A 22,757-nucleotide genomic window follows, 5' to 3' on the forward strand; every position below is an offset into this window, starting at 1 on the left:
TTGGTGAAAACATAGAAATATTGTACTTCAAACAAAGCTAAAAGGAAAGGAGGAAGGAGGAAAGGAAAGAAAGAGGGAGGGAAGAAAGAAGGAAGGAAAGAAGGAAGGAAATGCATGCTATGATCTCTATTTCCCATACTGTGGAATACTGTGCTAAAGGAAATGGGTACTCTAGTCATTTGCTTAAGATGTAGCTTCCTAGGATTGCAGAATTTGGTGTCCTGTTTCATAACTGGAAACCATTTAACTGTCATTTCTGCACAGAGAGGTTGTATGTTGATATTTTCAGACTTTAAAAAAATCCTATCACTTAACAATTGCAAATGTCACCGTCTTACACATGCAGTTTTTCTGTTTTTGGAAGCCCAACTTACAAGTAGTGGAAGAAAAAAATGCCTGGGGGTTCTACTAGCTTTTCATTTGAAAAACATATATACACACAAACAAATTTTATCTCTGTAGTCCAAGTGACTTAGTAGCTCAACTGTTTAGTTATTTCCTTGGCATCAGGTTAGTTAAACACTCAGTGACAACTTACTAGTAAAGGTGTTTTGGACTCTGAAGTTAGTTTGGTGGTTTTCGTCTGTTACTAAGGAGCAGTTTTCCATGTAATTTTTTCAAAGGCAAAAGGTTAAGCAAAAATAACATATATTGTAAAATTGAAAGTAAAATGCACAGTACTGGTGTGCTCAAAGTCCATGCATTTAAATTCCTTTGTATGATAATTTATGGTGATCATGTCTTCAGACTGCACTATTAGCATACTCACCCCTAACAAGAAGTTCTGCCTCATCTGACACACTGTCTGCTGTGGTCTGTACCCTGCAGCCATATCTCCCAGCATGCATCAGAAGGATGTTCCTGATCATTAAATCTGCAGAGGATGCTTGCTGAAAGAGGGATGAAGTGCCAGTTTAAAATGTTGCAAATCTGCCTAGTTCAAGGTGGTTTAAGGGGGAACTTTGCATATTCAGTAAAAGGGCCCATTTTTGGTCTTACAGTTTATCTAACAACAATTCAGAAATCAAACATGCCCTTTTTTAAGGAACACATAGAAGTTTTGTTTTTAACAATTGCTAATAAAGGGGTTGAACATTTAATATTGCATATAATGATTTAGCAGCTAAGATATTAAAAAATATTTAAGTATGCACAAACTCATTATCTTTAAAAGTATAGGAGAAATAATCCGTGAGCAAAAATGTTGCTTTGCTATTCAGAGACAGGTGTATTTTGTGGCAAGAAAATCGTATTGAAAGGAACAGCAACTTGTGGGAAATGAATTATGAAAAGATAGGAATCAAAATATTATCTCATGTGACTTTATTGAATGGCTCTTTTCCTAAGAACACTGCAGGCAACAGAATGAGACAGTGCTCAGTTGAAAGAGTGCTGGTCCCAAAGCCATGTGTCTTTACTTAACAAAGATATATTCCTCCCATAACCACTACCGTCATGGAGCAGGGTCAGCCTGAATCTTTGTTAATCAGTGCAGTTACAAAACACAAAGGAAGCTCCAAATACCTGATTCTTGTTGGGGGCAAGATGATTAGAACATAGTTGAAGAAAAACTGCAGTTAGGGAGATCAATGAGAACCGGGGAGGATATCTTTTAAATGTTTTAGTTCATGGGATAAGTGATGTTCCTACACTTTAAAATGGCTGGTACAAACCTTCCATTACTTAATGTTGTCTTTAATTTACTCTATCAGGAAAGACAGATTTCCTTTATCATGATCATTTAAAGATCTGGTTGATATTTACAATAACTCAGGAGGTTTTTATTTTTCAGGTAATGACATAGCAAAACTCCAATATTCCCTTCAGTTTCCATTTTGCAATCTAATGATGATTAGAATAAGATAAGATGCATGCTGCTTGAAATGACATCAAAGAACTCAAAAATTTTCTCTAACAATAATTGAGCACATGAAATAATATGTAATGAAAGTCATAGAGAGGCATCCCAGATTACAGACCTTTAAAAAGTGATGTGTTTGTTCTTAGTAGGCAGTATCCTGATAATTTTTTAAGAATTTTGTTGTTTGCCTTTATTTTGAGAAAGACCAATGGGTTTTGTGAAAATCATAAAAACTAGACAAATTTCCAGATATCTTTTGAATTTTCTTTTTTTCTTGGCATTCATAGAAAGGGTGCAAAGTCATTGTGAACTTTTTATCACTCAAATCATAAATATTTATTTCAGTGAATTACTATACTATATGCTATGTTTTAGATCATTTCTTTCTGGTATTTAATTTCTGCTGTGTTTTGCTTTTTGCCTTCCTGTTTGTTTTATAACCTGAAATTCTGAGGGTATTGAAGTTTTCTCTCATGAAATAATTGTTAAGACATGGTCTGGTTTAGTCATTTACAAGGAAATGCTTCATAGCAAGAACGCATTAAAATGTCATAAGAATTCTTTTAAGGAATGTGATATTTGTCCAGTAAATGTCCTACACTGCTAATTTCTTTGGGATAAATTGCTACTTTTAAATCCTAACTGAATTCATCTTCTCTTCTTCACTAGACTAAGTGCTTACTTCTCTCAAATCAGAAAAAGCAACTTTAAAACCTTCGATTTTTTTTTTAATGGGGAAATAAAAGCAAACGCTAAATGTTAATAAACCATAATTTAGTTTCAACTCAATATAATTTAATACTGTATGAATGAGCTTTTTTATATTTGCCACTGTGGGTAAGATGGGCCCACTTTAGCTTCTTTCTCTCTGGATTTCTTAGGTCTTTTAATGGGGTACTCAATCAGGAATCGCTGTGCACACCACAGGCCCAGAATAGGTCCTATGTCTAAAGGTAAATCTAAGTTGAGGCCTCAGAAAATCAGGGAGGATTTGATTTTTTTTCTAGAAACAGCACTGTCGGAAAGACAGTGCCTTTTGTTGTTGATGTTGTTTTGTTGCATTTTTTTTATTTGCTTGCTTGTTTTTTAATATCACAAACCATACTGGTGGCAGTTTAACAGAAAAGTACTGATTATAAGTGATTTTTCAGGCTCACATTTTTGAAAAATGTCATAAAATCACATTCCTGTAATTAATAACTGATAGTCTCATTTTCCAGACTTTTGTCTTCCCAAATAATTTATTTATTTATATCCCGGACAAAATTCCTCAAACCTCCTTCTTTCCATGGAATTACAGTGAAAAATTAGTTTAATCAGATAAAGAAGAGATGTAATTAAAATCACAAAAATGTCCAAGGAATTCAGGAGAGCGAGATATAGATTATCTTTTCTATGTTGTCCTTTACTTGGTTCTTGCAATTAATAGTGTGCAGTGCTCTATAAATTGGCCAAAGCTACATCACCATCTATCAGAAGCAAAAAGTCTACAGCCTGTGGCATAGCTATCAATATCAAGACCATTTGAGGAGTTAAAATCGTCTCATTTTGGGCCCAATTCTTCTCTTTTAGATTATATCTGCATCATATTTTTAACATCCTAAACAGGAAAGATTAAAAGTTAAAATGAATAGATTGTGAACGCTAAACCTAAATTACCCTTTCAGTAGATTTACTGATCTTTCAAGAGAAGTAATGAGAGGAATTCATGTGGGAGCCCATTATACTAAATCTCAGCTCACAGTATGCAGTTCCTGAGAGAGAACCTCCACAATTTAGTGCACTTTTAATGAAATGGTTACTTAAAGCAGATGCTTGCTTTCTTAAACTTAGACCTCATTTTCACCTTTTATCTCTTAGGAATTACCCTCTCTTTTCTTGCTTTCTTTGACACTTGCTTTATTTTCTCTCTTTTTTTTTTTCTGCTTTCGTTGACCTTATGAACAAATCCTGCTACTTGTTGCTTCAAATGAATTTTGCCACAACCAGTGCTTAACACAATGCGCCGAAACCTTGCATAGTACCTGCCACATAGTGGGAGCTTACTAAATATTTGTTGAATGAATAAATAAAAGAAGGCTTTTTAAGAAACAGGGTGTATGTTTACTCTCTGTTAGAGCAGCAACGGGGGTATGTCATTTACATGTCTTGGTCAGATAATTTCATTAGAGCAACTGCTAGATTACTGTGACATTTACTAATGACTGAAATAAAATAGGAAAATGCTGTCTTTCCACCCCAGTTGAATTCTTTTTTAGCTCTCATTTTGACTAAGTGTCCTGCTCATCCAACATAAGACTGCCAATTATATTCCTAAATAATGAAAGCTCATTTAGCATTGCTCTTCAAAGTGTCTGCTGGCTCTTGTTGCCTTTAGAATACAGTCCAAACTTCTTATTTTGACATAGCTCTTTAGAGCATGATTCTACCTGCTGCAACTTAATCCTGTCATTCTACAACACCAACCTCACATTTACCTACACATATGCATACTTCCCATAGCCCGTTTGCATAGCCTTTTTGTTCTGTTGCAGGTGCTCTTTCTTTTTTCTTTTCCTGGAAAGATTCTTTTAGACACGGCTCAGAGGTTTTTCTGGACTCTCTCTCCCTTGGCTTCCTTAGCTTCGCCTCTGTTTATGCTCCAATGTCACTTTGCTCATGTCTCTGAACCAGCACTTGCCATTCATAGATGTCTCCCCCAAGGACCACGATGGGCATTCCCAGAGCCGAGCTAGCACTAGTGCAGCCGAGGATCATTAAGTGAGCTGATGAATGCACGAAGGCTTGCTTCCTTTCCTGTGTGTAGCTGACAATACCTCTGGCCCTCCTGCCCATTTTCCTCTCTAGTAAGTTAGGAAAACAGAAAAAGACTATGGAAAAAGACAGTGGAAAAAACACCTCAAGAGTATATATGGCTTCTAGAATGACAGAATTGTGTGAATCCCTGCTCTACCACTTATTAGATATTCACCTTGGGAAAATTACTGCTCAGAGCTTCTCTCAGAGTTTCAATATGATAATGTGAGTAAAGCCCATAGCAGTGTGTCTGGCATATAGTAAGTGTCTGATAAAATTTATCTGTTGAAGGGCACTATAATTGCACTCTTAGCCAAGAGGAAGGTTTTTAAATTGGTATTCACTCTCTTAGCAAACTGGGTATCAATATTTTCCATAGCTAGAGTAAGCTTTTTGATAAATACCTAGCTTTATTTTAGATATAAATATTCCCCACATCCTTTTTCTCTTATCGTAGAAAAGCATTAAGCATTTTATGTATTAAGCATTTTTAGTTTTCTAAATCTTATCTAGCATAAAAAACTGGGTATCAGCCATGAGACAGAGATTTTTAGATAAGTTTAATGTTACTGACATAAACACTTGCAGTTAAAATATTTTCCTAGTAACTGTATTTCTTTTCCAAGAGGATAATGTTTTTTTCTTTAATTGAGACGGAGTCTCACTTTGTCACCCAGGCTGGAGTGCGGTGGCGCGATCTTGTCTAACTGCAAGCTCCACCTCCAGGGTTCGCACCATTCTCCTGCCTTAGCATCCAGAGAAGCTGGGACTACGGGTGCCCGCCATCACGCCCAGCTAATTTTTTTGTATTTTTAGTACAGACAGTGTTTCACTGTGTTAGCCAGGATAGTCTCGATCTCTCGACCTCATGATCCACCCACCTCAGCCTCCCAAAGTGCTGGGATTACAGGCATGAGCCAGAATGCCCGGCCGGTAATTTGTTTTAAGTACCCTACTATGATAAGGAAATAATACATAGACATTCTTTTTCTTTTTATAGTTTTTTTCTTTACTACTCATAGAATAGGGTTTAAGGTTGATATGGGTTTTAATAATGTTTTTAGAAAACAGATGATATTTAACCTACATGCTTGAATAACTGAGCATGTTATCAGAAGTAAAACTATTAATCACTACTAGTGAAGAAAATAGTCAAAATAATATTTGACAAAACATTTATGTGTATTATGATGAAGTATTAAACATAGCCAACAACACATTGAAGACTCAAAATGAGTAAATAGGGCTGTAACATCCTGAGACTGGGATCTTGATATTTAATTTTCAATCCATATTCTAATAATTTAAGTCCTAAGAAAAATGCAGAAACAGTTCTACTTGGTGACATAGATTAAAGAGGAGAAACAATTGTGTTTTCCCTAGCCTCAAGGTAAATGGGAAGTTCTTTATCTGACATTAACACAAGTGAGTAATGCAAAAGGGCTGGTAGCATTTCTATATTAATCTAGTGCTTCTAAGGTAAAGAGAGGGCTGAAATAGATAAGGCCACATAATTTATCAATCTCATGTTTTCCTGGGCTGACTTGTAGCTCCATTCAATCTGTTGGCAAAAGTTTGTGTTACCTGATGATGAGACTGTTTAAGTCATCTCCCTTTATTGTTTATTCAGTATATTACTAATTACAAAAGGTATTCATTTCTGCTGTGCTAAGATTTGTGGATACAGGCATAGAATCTGCGCTCAAGGAGTTTCCTGTCTAATTCAGCTTCGACAGAAGAAACATTGGCAGGGAGTGTGGACCAGCTTTCCTCATACCTGCATGTGAGCTTTGAAGAGACATGGGGAGAGATGGCTCTGTTATTTGATAGCACAATACTCAGGCCGGGTCTGGAGAAAAGTATTTTCTCTTTTTGTGTGCCTTATATAGTTTTCGCAATCATTGTATGAGCACTGATTCCTAAATTTATATTTTTAATAGTAGCTTAGAAATGAGGTCTTTATATCCTCTTTGTGATCAACTCTGTCTCTCATGCTTATCCATCTGCTATGCCAATGCTAAGTTAATCCTTCAAAACTGATTTTTTTTACCATCTCAAAAATCATCACTGCTTCCCTTTTGCCTACAAGATGATCCACGTTCTTAATCTAGCATATGAGGCTAGACTCAGCCTATCTTGTCTCTCACTGTGGTGGAGAATGCAGTCTCTGAGCCTTCAAGTAGTTCCCCAGTGATCCACCAAAATCTACAAATTATATCTCATATGTTAAGACCTTGTTCAAGTCTTATCTCTTTCAGAAAGGTTTAACAGACCACCAGGAGTGGCTACGTAATTTGTGGGCCCCTGTGCGTAAGAAAATGCAGGATTCTTTGTTTTAAAATGAAGACTTCAAAATGGTAACAGTCAAGCACTACATCAAGTATGAGACCATTCTCAATATGGAGCCCAATGGGTTACATGCCCATGAGGTTGGTCCTGCTCACCACTCCAGTCCACACTGATATTACCCGTGGTCTTCTGAAACATTAGCCCATTCTATGAAACATTGCTCTTTGAGATAAATATCGAGGAGCTGGTATGCATCTCTTTGTAAATTATAAAACACTTATCCTTTCCCGCTTTAATGTTTGTGCTTTCTCTTTTATGCTTTATTGACTTGAAGTCTTTTTCTTAGTGTATGCTGATATGTAAATACAGAAATAGAATACATCTTCTTAAGGCTTGTGTTAGAAACTACAGTGATATATGTTGTATTTTGTACTGAATGTTTGGTGTAAGGCTATCCAGGCGTTGGTATATTTATGTATTATTTTCTCTGAATATTCTTTCTACTTTTTTCTTGGACCTCTAATGCAAACACAAAGCTCATTGATGCATATCATTAGATTCAACCTGTTCACTTTATACTGGTTTGTTAATGACAAAGGAAAGAGGACAGTATCTCAATTGAAAGAATGGAGGTGGGGACTCCTCTAAACTTTACAGTCCTAGAGGTAGAAGGGACCATGTTGGGACTCTCAACCTCACTTTTAAATTGGCAGTTTTGTAAGTATGATGGCAAATCAGTTTAAGAGAATTCTACGCAGGAGTAGTATTTAAACTCACATCATTAAAGTTATGAGAAATTCCTCTCTAGTGTTTGTATGATGGATCAACTTTCTCTTGAAATCTCCTCAGTAATAACATCTTCTAAGCTGAATAATACCTGGTCCATAGGTTGGCTCAATGAGGCAACGCTTGTAGGTAAGAAGATTTTAGCAATTGTGACAGACAATAAGCATTTTTGCTTGCAGTGAATTACCCCACTGTCTAGTAATAGAATAATCTTACTATCTTTCACTAAGTCTATGCTCCATAAAATACCTCTCATTGAAGTTACACAAAGGCGATAGAACTGGTCAGAAAAAAAATTGTACATTTATGCATTAGCTTGTGCCTTGTAAATAGCTAGTAATGACATGACCACCCGGAAAGGTCTAGAATTATAACATTCTACAGTAGCTATACATTTTATGGATGCTTATATCACATGCACAATTATGTAATTATCTAACAAGAACTTGGTAGAATGTCATTTTGTCTAGATAGAAAATCACAAATATGTGACACCTTTGCCACTATGTTCTTCTTTATCTTAGCAAGCATGACTGTACTGTAACCCAACCAATAGATTCTTCTTAACACAGTGACTAGCACAAAAGTCACTGTGACTGGCATAAAATATACTATCTTTTTATCATACTTGATCTACACATGCTACAAGATAAAGAGAAAAGATAAATTATGGCTTTGAGAAACTCACAACACAATGTTAGAGGTAACAACCAGCTGTAATGTGACGTGTTTTGTTAAAATAGGTAATAGTACAAAATGTCATTGCAGAAAAAAATGATTTTAGTGTGGAAAGAGAAATAAATTATGTAGCCTAACCAATTCCCATAGCAGTTGAGAAAACGGGGCTGAAGAGTTTAGATAACTTGTCCATGGGGAACCTAAGTGTGGAGGCAGGAGTAAAGCTTTGGGCATCTGATTTTTGATCAGGTATTCCTTCCATTCTACTGTGCCATCTAGGAAACCACTCCTTGTTTTGCTTGAACCTATAGGTAATTTCATACACTTGCACTAGTTAATTCAAATTTGGCAAGTGTAGTAATACCAAATGGCTTCACTGAGTAGTAATGACCATAAAACTATTATTAGAAATTATTTCAATGAACCATAGGATTATTTGAAAAGCTCATGCTTTTATGACTGCTTTTCATCAACCACATCTAGGCATAAAATGCTGCATAGCTCTAAGAAATGTCAGTATCACCTTTCCGATAACACCCAAGACCCATTTAGTTCATTTGCTCATGCCATCATTTACTTTTATTGTGACACTTATCTAGTATCAAGAAAATTTTCAATATGTGACCCACAACTGATGTGTCCTCAGTTAGTCATGTGCAATTTATAATAACACAGCTTTAGTGGAAAAAGAATTGGCCAAATTTTACTTCCTAACCTAAGTGCATAATTTAGATGAATTGATATTTTACTGATATATCTCTATTCTAATTTAGAGATTGTTTTGTCATATTTCCAACTTATCTTTTAAGATTAATATTATTTTGTTACACTGGCTTCCAGGATAAATTACATTTTATTCTGCTGCTATTTTTACATTGCAGAACAGTCATTGTCTTCACACAAATCTGGTCTCTTCCTGGCTGTGTGGAAGAATACTCAGATACTGCCTGTAGGTTTTCTAACTTTTCCTTGAAATAAGCAGAGCCCAGCCACAGAGAATATGAGTAGCTCCATCTTACTCATCAGTTAAAATTAGTATTGACCTGGTATTGTGAAAAATCCAAAATCTTGGGATTGTAGTAGACCACTCTGTGCTTCATTGATTTTTGTATGGAACTCTAAGAATTAGCATGGAATGAAGCCAGTTTGTTTGTGTACCTCCTTTGTGGTTTGGTCTCACAGATAAAAGCAATTTATTTTTCACCTTCGATCTCTGGTCTCATAGAGGAGGGAGGCTGATGCTAAGTCCCATAAAACTAGAAGAGCTTTACCTGTTTATTCTACTTCCATTTCTTTCCTCCTCTCATTGATTAATGACCAATTTGCATATTATTTTGCCTATTATTCCTTCCAGGGCATTGATTCTGCCCCTGCCCTGAAATCCACAACCTCTCTCTGGAGTACAATACCTGCCAATACTTGGAATGGAATGTCAATGCTCCATATGAATTACATTTAATATCCCCAGCTTCTCTTCATTTCTGCTTGCTGATACTTATTCTTTCCTATTACTCATTCTTTCCCGTTTCCAGTATAGTGACTAAGCATTGCACTATCGGGTATTTAAAATTTATCTCAAGAGCCAATGGTGAGATGTACTCTATTTTATTATGGCTGAACATGACACTATTGCATAATGAATCATTCACAATCTGTTTTACACTGCATTAGTTGCTGTGTTTTATGGTAACACTACTTGTATGCAGTGTTGTACAAATAATCTGTTAGGCCTAGGATTTAACTACTTGTTCACTGTGGTAGATTAAGAATGTCCACGTATGTTTTGCCATTTGATTTACTGGGAGGTATACTCTAATTGCCTACTCCTTGAATCTGGACTGGCCCTGGTAACGTTTTATGCCAATGTCATGTGGAGAAAGTGAGGTACTGAAAATCCTGTGGCTGGATCATAAGAAGCCTTGTAACTTCTTTCTAAGCCCATTGGGACATCTATTCTGGGGAATGTAAGAAAAATTGTACTACATTCAGACTGTCATGTGAAAAAGGACAAGCTGGTGAGGTGGGAGATTACATAGATAAAGAGAGAAGGCCAGACATTTCCAGTTATTTTAACCATTCTAGCCCAGCTATACTTGCGAATAACAAAATCACACTGGGGATTCTAGTCTTGGCAGAAGCAACATGGAGAAGATCTTGGGAATCTATCCAATATCCAGAACTGAGGCTTCTGGCATATAGCACCCCCTGAGCCATCCCAGCCATCTCCAGCCTTTTGGCTACCCCAGCTGAAGGCTCAGCAACTGTGAAGCAGATTCAAGCCATCCTTGCTGTTATCTGCCTGATTTACTTGCCCACAAAATGAGAAGCAGAGTAAAATCTTTGTAGTTTTATACTGCTAGGTTTTGGAGTACTTGTACAGCAGAGAATAACCATAAAATAATGTGGTACCTACAAGTGGGGTACTGTTGTTAACTAAAGCCAAAACACTTGACGTTGGCTTCGGGGTTAGGTGTGCAAAGGTTGGAAGGGTCATGATGACACTACTAGTGAAAGCTGGAAGGGCCTCAAGGAGACTGTTGAACAGGGACTGAAGGACAGTGAGGACATGGGTATTCATGGTTGAAGAAAAGGTGACCTTCCATGTAATGTTGGAAAGTTTGGCAACATTGTCACCTGAGGTCATGTGGGCAACACATTCATCATGGATGAACTTTGGGTTTGTGTAAGGAGATTTTCAGGAAGAAGACTCATGGTGCCAACTGGTTTAACTGTGTATTTAGGGAGATGAGTTGTAAAGACAGAATTACTCATTTTTCAAGCAGAATTGTAGCAGTGGAAAGAAGGCCTAGCATGACTAGCTCCATTTTGCTCCTAACGCCCCTACCCTTCAGGGATATATTTTAGGCTAACTGCTTTTGTTATGGAAATATAGTTTTCTATGGAATAAGCATATTGGCAGACATTTTAAAAGAAAGAAACGAACAAAAATGGTAGAAGAACTTTCATACCTAACTTTTTTTTTTTTACAAAACAATATTATTAATGAAATAATTGATTTTATATCAGCATTTCTAAAGACTATTTTCCAGTAAATTAATATTTGGATCTTTCAAACTTTTTTGCAATTCAAGTTTATGAGATACATATTTGTCATCTTTTTTGGCAATACTAGTAAATATTTTAATAAGCATAGTCTTCAACAAGTAGCTGTATTATTTCAACTATGTGCTTTATGACCAAATACTGAGTATTCTTTTGCCAAGCTTGCTTTGAAAGTTTCTGATGCTTAGAAACAAGTTTCCGAATGAAAAAATACCTCACTGCAAAAGAAGAAAATGGGTGATGGCATCCATTTTAACACTATGTCTCACAATCAGGAAGATTCTCATCAACTTCAAAAATACTTAGAATTGAGGGAATTCAAACACATCAATGTCAGAAAAAGCTAACTATTCAAAGCAATGCTTACATTGTAGACTACAGCAACAATCTTCCAATGAACATTCAAACAGAAGAATAGTTCAGTTTTTAAAAAGGTCAATTTGAATAAATGTGTCAATCAAAATCAACTATGGAAAGTTCAAGGTCAAGGACGCTCAGTCAAATTCAACTGACATTTTGAAAGTGAGTCAAGACACAGCCACAGAAAACTCATTTTAAATAACAAGTCTTAGCTAGGCATTGAATTTTATGAAAGAGGATTCACCACTTATTGAACGTTCGAAAATCAAAGTCAACTCAGATTGATACTGAAAAATCATCGAGACCATATTCTACTACTTCTCATTGTTCTCTAACTGTATAATACAGCTTCCAGTATTACAAGGGACCCTGTAGATTACCGTCTTCAAGCTAGCAGAAATATGTAAATGCTAGCAACTGAAGTCATTGACAGGTGCATTTAGAATTATATTTAAAAGACTTTCAAAGTTGTACACATTTAAATTTATTGCAACACCAATTATCATATATGCTTATATATTTGATCCAAGATTTCAGATGGATAGGGATTGTTTCATTGTATGTGAAATTTGGAGGGAACTAGTTATACAAAATAAAGGATGCTGATCTATTACACAGAGAGAACGGCATTTTTTCATTCTATAAGCTTATTGTTGCTTTTAGAGAAAATCTTTAACTTTACAGGAATCTTTTATTATTTAGTAAGATATTACAGATACAAATGTTGTTTTTGCCATGGGGAATAATTCTGACTTGAATTTTTTTCCAGTTTGAAGTTCCTCCTGCATTGAGAAATTCCCAATACTAAGGGTGCCATGAGACTGAAACATCTTCCAAAATTAAGAAAGTTTGCAATATTTATGAGAGAAAAATATGATTTTAGAGCTAGCAGTAATCCCTTCTAAAACATCGTTGGTGTCCACTAAATTTTTTTTAGATCATTTCATGATTTCAAGTTATTGGACATTATATCTGCAGAGTTGCTTAGATTTTACTTTTTGAATATAAGTGAAAAAAATCACCGAACTTTAGAACTAGATAAAGTCATTAGGAATCATCTACTCTAGCCTTTTAACTTTGAAGATGGAGACTTAGACAAGGGACATGACTTACCCAAGGTCGTACAGCTAACTAGAGACAAAGTTGGGCCTACACAAAGAACTCTTGCCCCCGTCTAGTAACTTTCACCACATAATGCTGTAATGCAGTAATGTAATTGGATGCTGCATATTTTTATGCAATAACAAAAATTTGGCAGCACCTATTTAAATTAAAAATAGTTTTGTTCTTTGACCCTGTCATCTATTCTTGGTAGTCTGTCCCACAGAAAGGAAATTGTTGATATACAAAGATACAGATGTTTAAAGATGTTTTCTGTAGCATTGTTCAGAAATCTCTCAACAAAGGAAACAAAGTTGGTCTTTAATAGGGAAATGGCTAAATACATTGAAGTATAGTCACATTATGGATTATTATGGATCTATTGAACAGAATGCATTAGATCTTTACCAGGTGACATGGAACAATTTTCAAGATTATTATTGAATGATAATTATGAGATTCAGAAAAAATGTAAAATATGATTTAATTTTTATAAAACAATTATAAAAATATTCCCATTCATATGTAAATCTGCCCAGGACTACAGTAGGACAGAGTAAAATATAGAAGGACATACATGAGGATATTAACAAACTAAACTGGGTGTGATAGATGCCATTATGGGGAGATAAAAGTAGGGGGAAATTCATCCTTTTAAAGCATTTTAAACATCCATGATACGATCTCACCTGTGTAAAGTGTGTGTCTATATGTGCTTGAAGTGACATATGAAAACACGGTTACAAACATTACTGGTGAATATATCCACATAATTTTCCAGGTAGTTTTTATTTTCTTCTTTCAAGTTTTAATACATTCAAATGATCTACAATAAACTTTTAAAAATTTATATTAGAAAAATTAAATGTACCTTCACTGTGGTTAAAAAAACAAACTGACTTAGAGCTGAAAGCTAGGGTTACGATGGAGAAGTACAAAGCTAAGTGTTTACCATCAACTAAAGATTATAAACTAATCAGCTTGTATGGCTAACATGGTCCATACCTGATAAGCAGCTCTTCTTACGTTGTGTCCAAGTGAAGATTGCCTTCTATTTATAACTACAGATGGCCATTTAGAACTTAGTCTCTTTAAGATTCTGCCTCTATGATTTATGGTCTTTCCCAAGACATCGGTTAAAAAAAAGTCCTCACTTTTTGTTTTTTTCTCAATATCAGACTGATCTAGCACTGTGGTTGTCTGCTACAATCTATAGCTCAATTCCGTTGGTCTTCATCTGACATCGTTCTTCATACATTATTTTAAAGTCGCTTAGCAAAAGTCTTGTTTTAGTTGTTAATCTTCGGGAAGCTGCTACGATGTTGTCCTGCTATTAACTATTCATCATACCCTTTCAAGCTAGCAGAAATACGTAAATGCTGGCAACTGAGTTCCAAAACCTCAAAAGCATGTTACCTTTACTACTGGTGGGCATCACCAACCAGAAGTTCTTCATGTTAAAAGTAATTGTAATAGCATAGTAAATGTAACGCTTATAATGATAGATGAAACCTCAATGGCTGATCAAGAACTTCTAGACACATGGAGGATGACATTTTACAACTGGTCTCTGGATCTTAAAGATTTGATTCGAGCTTTATGCAACTAGGATGGCTCAAGCTAACTACAGACAGTTTTTATTTTTGGCTTAATCTAGCACATTGTACAATGTGTCAACTACCTAGAAATAGTTATATTACTTTAAACTTATCTTGGCAGCACATTGAGTTTCTGTGAAGACAAATACACAATCTATATTTGAATTATCTTTTGGCATATCAAGCCATATAGTTAAGTTGATTTCCCAAGTCTTTTTGATTTTATGTATTGAGATTATCATCATGACTGCATTTACATTCTTGAAAGGTTTCCTGAAGGACATTGATGGGATTCACATTATATTTTGGTGTTACTAGCTAAAAATCTACCTCACGGGAAACTAATTTTCTAGCATTGTGTTCACAGATGGAAACATTACTGTTGAATACAAGAAATTCAGCAAAACTGCCTAGTGTAATCTATCATCATTATAAACTTTGTCAAGTCTCAAATGCATTAATCAATAGACATTAGTCATCTTTGTTTTTATCTTCAAATGTCTTTTGAAAGCTCCTAAATCTGTTGAATTATCAAGTCTAATATTTATTTCAGTTACACATTCAAATCCTAAAATGTGTATACCTGTTTTGTATGTCAAAGCCACAGATACAATCTATATAAATAAGTTTCATAGGAAACAGAATTATTGGAGAAGTTGAAAGCAATATAAATCTAGACTTTTTTTTTTTTTTTTTTTTTGAGATAGTCTCGCTCTGTCACCCAGGTTGGAGTGCAGTGGCAGGATCTCAGCTCACAGCAACCTTCGCCTCCTGGGCTCAAGCGATCCTCCCAGCTGTCTCCCTTGTAGCTGGGACTACAGATGCATGCCATCATGCCTGGATAATTTTTTTTTTTTTTTTTTTTTTTTTTTTTTTTTTTTTTGGTATAGAGGCAGGTTTTCACCATGTTGCCCAGGCTGATCTCGAACTCTTGGGCTCAGGTGATCCACCTGCCCCAGCCTCTCAAAATGCTGGGATTTCAGGCTTGAACCACGTGTGGGCTGGACTATTTTTTTAACCTCTACTATTTTCTTAGATTAACCTACTGTTATCACAGCTTTATATAATAAATGCTTAATGTAATTCTAGATTAGGAACAGGTTCATAAATATTTTCATTCTCTTCACCAGTTAAGCTGCAGCAAAGTCAGTGATAACACAAATAACGATACACTTATTCATTAGTGAGGAAACAACTGGAACATGCTGGTTTAAAAGAGCCTATGAATTCTTTTTGTGTATGTAATATCCAGTATACTTTATTTTTGCTTCAGATATGCCCATAGTCTCTTTACAGTAGTTTATTAATAAATATATCTGCTTTTGTTTTTATCAAAATATGGCTGAGGCACTGAGATCACTAGAACTAACATTTGGTAGAAACATTTAACAAAGATTATTTTAGGACAGATGAGGTAGCAAATATTATGATTGTCTTCTAGATATGCTATTTTTGTGAAAAACCAATTAACCCATTTATGTTTTCATTAAAAATTAATGTTTCCCTTTTAATTTCTAACTGTTGCTGATTTTCTATTAACAAGTAAAGTGATTAGAATTTTCTAACATTTTAAAAATAATATTAACCACATAAAATGGAAAAATGACTCTCTTTAATCAGATTAAGTGCTTTGTCTGGCTGAACTTAATTCGGTAAAAAAGGATCAATTCAAATAGTGGCTGGCTAATTTGGTTAGAGCAGTTTACCTAGTTCATGTTGATAGTGACAATATATGCTGACTTTTAGGGTTGTACAAATGATTATTTTTTGAAAGGCTAACTCCTACCCCTCTCTCCTCCACATCACACCACACATACAATCTAAATTTTAGTTTAGTATCAAAATGATATCATAGTTAAAGTATCATTTAGAGGTTGTGTGGTAGATTGCTACAGTAATGGTCCTGGATCCACATCCTTATATAATCTCCTCTGACACTCACTCGGTGCTTCTCTAAGTGACTTGGATAGGTCAATGAGACATGTGTGACCATGGAGCAAACAGACAATTGTGTTGCATGTGTGTACTAGAGATTCCTGTCTTGAAATTCTGTGATAACCATGCGACATAGCTTGGACTAGCCTGCTGCAGAATGGAAGACTACTTAGAGTAGAGACAAGCCATCCTAGCTGCCCCCTTCACCAAACAGCTCCCAGTTGACCTGATCGCTGACAGTAGATGCATTTATGAGCCCAACTGAGACCACCAGCAGTCACTAAACTGAGTCCAGATCAAGCCACTGACCCATAGATTTGAGTCATACATTTTGGGGAGTTTGTTTTGCAGCAAAAGCTAACTGGAAAGTAAATTTGGAGCCATGATTGAATGAGACTTCTGTGGATTCTGGTATGAAAGTTTCAAGTTGGAGAAATGTAAAAATTGTGGGCAGATGGTGGTAGGTTGCAAAAATGGCCACAAAATTTTGCAGTTCTTCCCGACCAGAGGTGGAGCCTATTTCCTTACCCTTTAAATCTGGTATGACCTTATGGCTTGTTTTAACCAATAAAATGTGATGTAAGTTTCATTGAGCAAGTTCTGAGTCTTGGCCTAAGGAGCCTTAGCACTACTGCTCTTGGTCTTAGAACCCTGAGATCTTTAATGTGAACAAACCTGGGCTAGCCTGGTGGATGATAAGAAACATGTGGCTCACTTGCTCCAGTAGCCCCAGCCAATGGCCAGATGATGCCCAAAATGAATGCTTTGAAGTTGATAGGCAGCTGATTGCAGATGCGTGAGTCTTGGTGAGACCCATAGATGAACTCTGGCTGAGCCCAACCCACATTGCCAACCCACAGAATCACAGACTAAATAAATGGTTATTTGAAGCCACTAGGTTTCTGCAAGGTTTATTTTGTAGTGAAAATTGATAGAGACCATATTTAATTCTTACCTCTATATATTTAGGATAACAACTTCTTAGTTGCTTTCCTATAGTTATAGCAGATGAGCAAAAGGTATTCATTGATATTTAAATGTAGTTTTTTCCTCTAAAAATATTTGAATCTCAATGCCTAAAATATAAAAATGAGACAGACTAATGAGTTATTCCAGTCAGAATTTTGGTATGACGTTAAATGTGGTTGGAAACAGCAATGTGGGCAAAACCTAAAAAAAGTTAGCAATAAAAATGAACTTTAAATTCTCATGCCTGATTATTTTACAAAGCAAATGGAAGCATTTGATATTGACATATGATATTGAAATGTTTACAGTTTAACATGGTAGAGCTACAGTAATTTCAAACACCAGAGACACCGTAGCAGACTGTTGGAATGATTCGTGATGTGACGAGCTCAGTGAGCAAAGCATGTCACAGGGTCCCTTATTTTGGGGAAAGCCATAAGTATTTAACTTTTCTTTACTATGCAAATGATAGATAATGGCAATTGAAGTACAGGTTTCAAAAATACTTTTAGGAAACACTATCACTATATTTAATAGGTACTTTAAAACAAATTTTGTAAATATAATATATTTATTTATGGGGCTATCAGTAGTTAGAAAGGATAAAATGCAGTATTTTTTAGTTTTAGTGAGGCTTCTTAAGATGTCTTTGAACAAGTTAGTAATGAACTAACTTGTCTTTGAACAAGTTAGTAATGTTGTATCTTCACTGGTAAAGCAATCTAAATTATTTTATCGAATTTTGCTTGAAAATAGTAAATTCTTTTGGTTTTATAGAATGTGTAAGGTATATAAAGAGTTGATTTTAAGGTAATTCAAAAATTATCAGTCAGATTATTACCTTACCTTATGCTAGTTGTTTGAATAACCTTTAGTAATGAGCTTAGTTGAATTCAATTAAACATTAATTCTAAGAACAAGCTTTTCTGCTAATGACATACCTATTTATTCACTCAAATTTCTCCTCGAGTTTATTTCTCTCATCAGTATAATATCTGAATACTATAAAGCTTATCATGTTAAATAGTTGTTTAAAGGTTCATCTATCTGTTAATAGACAAAGAGCTCTATGTAAAAGGGTGACACTGGCCTGGTCTTATTCAGCCATACTCTGGTTAATGCTGTATACATCACAGGTAACCATTAAGTGTTTGCAAAGTGAACAAAGCTATCAAATTTTTCCTGACATTGACATATTTTTATTCTTTGGTTGGGTAGTTCAGCAGATAATAAGGACATTAAAAAGTGCTGACATATAAGGATATACAATTCTATTTGTTTATATAATAATTAAACATTTTATTTAATATATATTTTGTTTAGCAAATGTATCTGCCAGGCATGATGCCAGGTGCTGGCAGTGGTTGGCAAAATAGATATAATCCCTGTCCTAAAAAAATGTATTGTTTAGCCTGAGAATAAATGTGAAAGGAAGCAGAGGTTCTGATCTTAGTCCCTGTTTTCCTTAACTACATTTATTCTTAGAACTGCCTTTAGAATAACAAGCAGCCTCACGAAAAAAAATCACATAGTCCTCAGGGAATTATCTCAATGACCCTAAAACTGAGTGTTAACAGTTGTAATAATTTCTATTTTATCTATACCACAGAAAGCTTCAAGCAACATCTAAATTTATGTAAAACACATATACTTATGCTAAGCAAGATATAGTTTATACCTGGATTTAATTTGGAAAAATCTGGCAACTTTACTTTTGCTATGTATATGTACCTTGCTGTAATTGAAACCAAGAATAATCATGGTCATTTACTTAACTCGCATAGGGAATTTGAGAAGCCCTGTTTAATATAGAATTACTATAGTAATATATTAAATAAAGTTTAACTATAAGATCATTATTTATTATTGGGATTTAGTAGACAAAACTTTGGTATCTCCCATATTTCATCATGCTCACCCTCTACCTGTAAAGTCTTTTTCTTTTGTACTTTCTCTCTCTGCTTTGTCTGCAAAACTTACTCTGTTTTAAGAGTAGGCGCAGGTAACATTTGGTTTAGGAAGTCTGCCCTGCTTCCACGGGTTGGATGATGTGTACCTTTGACTCAGCTTCCTGAACATACTTCTTTCATTACCATTGCCATATCTCTCTCTATATGTATGTTCCTCTATAAGACTGTCTGACCCTCAAAGACAGTGCTTTACTTTAGTTGTATTCATATACCTCCCATAGAATGTTTGTTATTGATTAAGACGGAATCCTCAGCGCCTGAACAGTGCCTAGTGTATGAATGCTCCACTTATTTCCATGGAACTGAGATAAAATAAGAATTTATCTATAGTTGCCTTCTGTATCCATGGAAGACTTGTTTCAGGACAGCATAGCACAATACATGCTTGCTCAAGTCCCTTACATAAAATAGTGTAGTATTTGCATATAACCTAATGCATACTCTCCAGTATACTTTAAATTATCTCTAGATTAGTTATAATATCTAATATAATATAAAAGCTAGGTAAATAGTTGTTATACTGTACTGTTTTATATTTGTATTTTTTGTTGTATGCTGTTATTGATTTTGAAATATTTTCTATCCACATTGGTTGAATCCACGGATACAGAACCCGTGAGACAGAAGGCTGATTGTGTTGTACACTGATAAATGTTCAATAGAGCCTTCAATTATTCCTTAAAGATAATGATGTCATGCTTCTCAAATTCTTTAAAGTGACCTTTTCCAGGTCCCTTATATAATGGATACCAGATGGAAAAAGGAAGTGAATAATAGTCCAGTAGTTTCTAAAATTTCCTCTTCCTCCTTTTCTGAGAAAACATATTTGAGATGCTACCTACTGAGTTATTAATTCTAGACTCCTAAAGCTGATTTTTATGGTGTAATATGATAAAAATAGTCCACGAAAGAAACTAGAGGATTCTGAAAACCTGAAAACTAAATATATCGTAACACTTAGTCACCCTTTAGAATTTAATACAAAACGGATGCCGAAAGAGAAACTGCAAAATGAAGGTAGAATTTTAAAGATGTCTTAGAAATAATGGCCTCTCAAAAACCCAACTCTTTGAAAATCACTTTGAGAAATAACATAGGAATCAATCTAAAAACACAATACTTACATATCAATAGTATTTCAAAATCTAAAACTGAACTGTTTGCTTATAAAAATCCTAAACCTTATGTGGTATTAAATAATAGGAACAATCTTTTATCTAAGAAGGCTTTCAAAAAACTAAAAAGAAAAATCTTTTTCATATATTATTCCTACAAGGTAAACATTCTAGTATTCAGGGCCTTATAATATTATGCATTTCATCATTCTCCAGGTTAAACTGTATCTCCTAGATACATAGATACATGTAGGGCATTCTCCTTAAAATAACACAATGCTTATAAAACATACCAGTATTTCTTCAACATGATAACTAGAGTCCATTGTATTTTTCTCTTTTATGAGCAACTCCTGTGATTATTATCTCCAGAGAAAATAATTACTTTTAGGACAACATTAAAAATACTTACATTTTTATGCAAAGTAAAATGAATAAACATATTGATCACTGATATATTCCATAATTACAACAGAAGTTAGAAACTCCCTCTAACTAAAACTCCTTAGTTAACTAAAACTCCTTAGTTAACTAAAACTCTTTAACTGGAGGCTGAGGTGGGAGGATGGCTTGAGTCTGGGAGGTGGGGGCGGTAGTGAGCTGAGATTGTACCACTATGCTTTAGCATGGGTGACAGAGTGAGAGCCTCTCTTCTCTCTCTCTTTTCGTATTTATCTATATTTATAGATCTATATCTATAGAGCTATAGATATCTATATATCATCTCTCCATATAGATCAGAGATATAGATATCTATATAGAGAGCGATATATCTGTCTATAATGAGATATATATATCTCATTATATATATATATATGTCAATGTTTGCTTCTTGGTGACCTACTCTAAATGGCTAGTTTTTAGTTCACATACTCGTATGTCTAATGATTCCTTTAATAACTACAAATATTTATTTGGTCTTTAATGTGCACCAGGTACTGTGTTAAGTCCAGCAAATAAGTATGTTCCTAACTTTCAGAAACATAAAGACTAGAAGAGGAAAAAAATTGAGCAAATGTTTAAAGCAGCATAGATCCTGGTGGCAGGATCTATAAGGTATAACGGAAGCACTGGGAAAGGACTTCAAGTTGCCTGGAGGCAAATGCTGCAGTTTGCACAGCTGACAAGTCAGGGAAGAGTACTCTTGGCAGTGGGTCAGCATGTGAGAACATGATATTTTCAGAGAATTATTATGCTTTGCTGTAAAATAATAAGAGAAAAATGTTGGAAGATGAAGTTTGATATGTAGGCTGGAGTTAGATCCAAGATAGGGGGAGAGTGTGTGTGTGTGTGTGTGTGTGTGAGTGTGTGTGTACGTGCACATTTACGTAACTGGATGGGATGGGGAGGGGTAGTATGATAAAATCGGCTTGTTAGAAACATGGTAATGATTGTGATTATAGTGTAAAAGGTGGTGAGATGACAGCACTAGAAATAAGTGATGGGAATAGGACTTTTGACTCCAGGAATGGAGAAAAGGAATCAACAGATTCAAAATGGAATTAGTAATATTTGAAAATTTGATGGCTATATGGGGGTAAAGAAAAGAATCTGAGACACTTCCAGCTACCTGACTTGAAAACTGGATTTTGGTGGCCAAAACTGTGCATAAAACAATGCTGTAAATACATACTTATTAAGAACAGATATGATTTTAATGTCCAAAATGTGGATACCAGTTATTGTCTTCAGAAGAATGATTGAGACCCTTGTACTCTACATTCTTTGCATCCACTTCAGTTGTTAAAGCAATGTAACATACTGCGTCTCATATCCATTTTGAGAGAAGCTTCAAAGCCTAAAAAGGGATGTTGATAAAAATGGGTTCACATACCATAAAATGAAACAATTACAGCAGCCAGAAGAATGAGCTTTAATTAATGGGAAAACACACCCACAGAACATCTGAAGAGGCAAGTGTAGTAGGATATTTTAAGATGTTTTTCAAATAATTAATTCTCAGTAACTTTTATGGGAGAATTTTAAACAATTTGATGATTTTATCTTACTGAACATATAATTTTAATGTTTTAATAGTGAGCAAGTAAGTATAGTAATAACAGATGTAGTTACCCAGCTAAAGAGGTAAGACTTCAGAGAATAACACCATCTTTTTTATCATCTCAGTGTTAAAAGACAGGATGAAGAGTTACAGCTAGTTTTAGTTCTCTCTGTGCTTTACAACAGCAAATCAGATTTGGAACATCGTTCATGGCAATGAAGTTTTAAGTTCAAG

At 35.0% G+C, this 22,757-nt stretch overlaps 1 protein-coding gene across 2 annotated transcripts in view; it reads right to left on the minus strand.

Moving 5' to 3' along the window:
* Positions 1–22,757, minus strand: part of CNTN5 (contactin 5) — a 1,343,728-nt gene that overhangs the window by 131,335 nt on the left and 1,189,636 nt on the right. For both annotated transcript variants that reach the window (XM_003253028.3, XM_003253029.3), the window contains one exon: positions 770–890. In XM_003253028.3, coding sequence (XP_003253076.1) covers positions 770–890 — 121 coding nt within the window. The remainder of the gene's footprint in view (positions 1–769; positions 891–22,757) is intronic.

Source organism: Nomascus leucogenys, chromosome 15 (genome assembly GCF_006542625.1).
Source record: "Nomascus leucogenys isolate Asia chromosome 15, Asia_NLE_v1, whole genome shotgun sequence".
Classification (NCBI taxonomy): Eukaryota; Metazoa; Chordata; class Mammalia; order Primates; family Hylobatidae; genus Nomascus; species Nomascus leucogenys.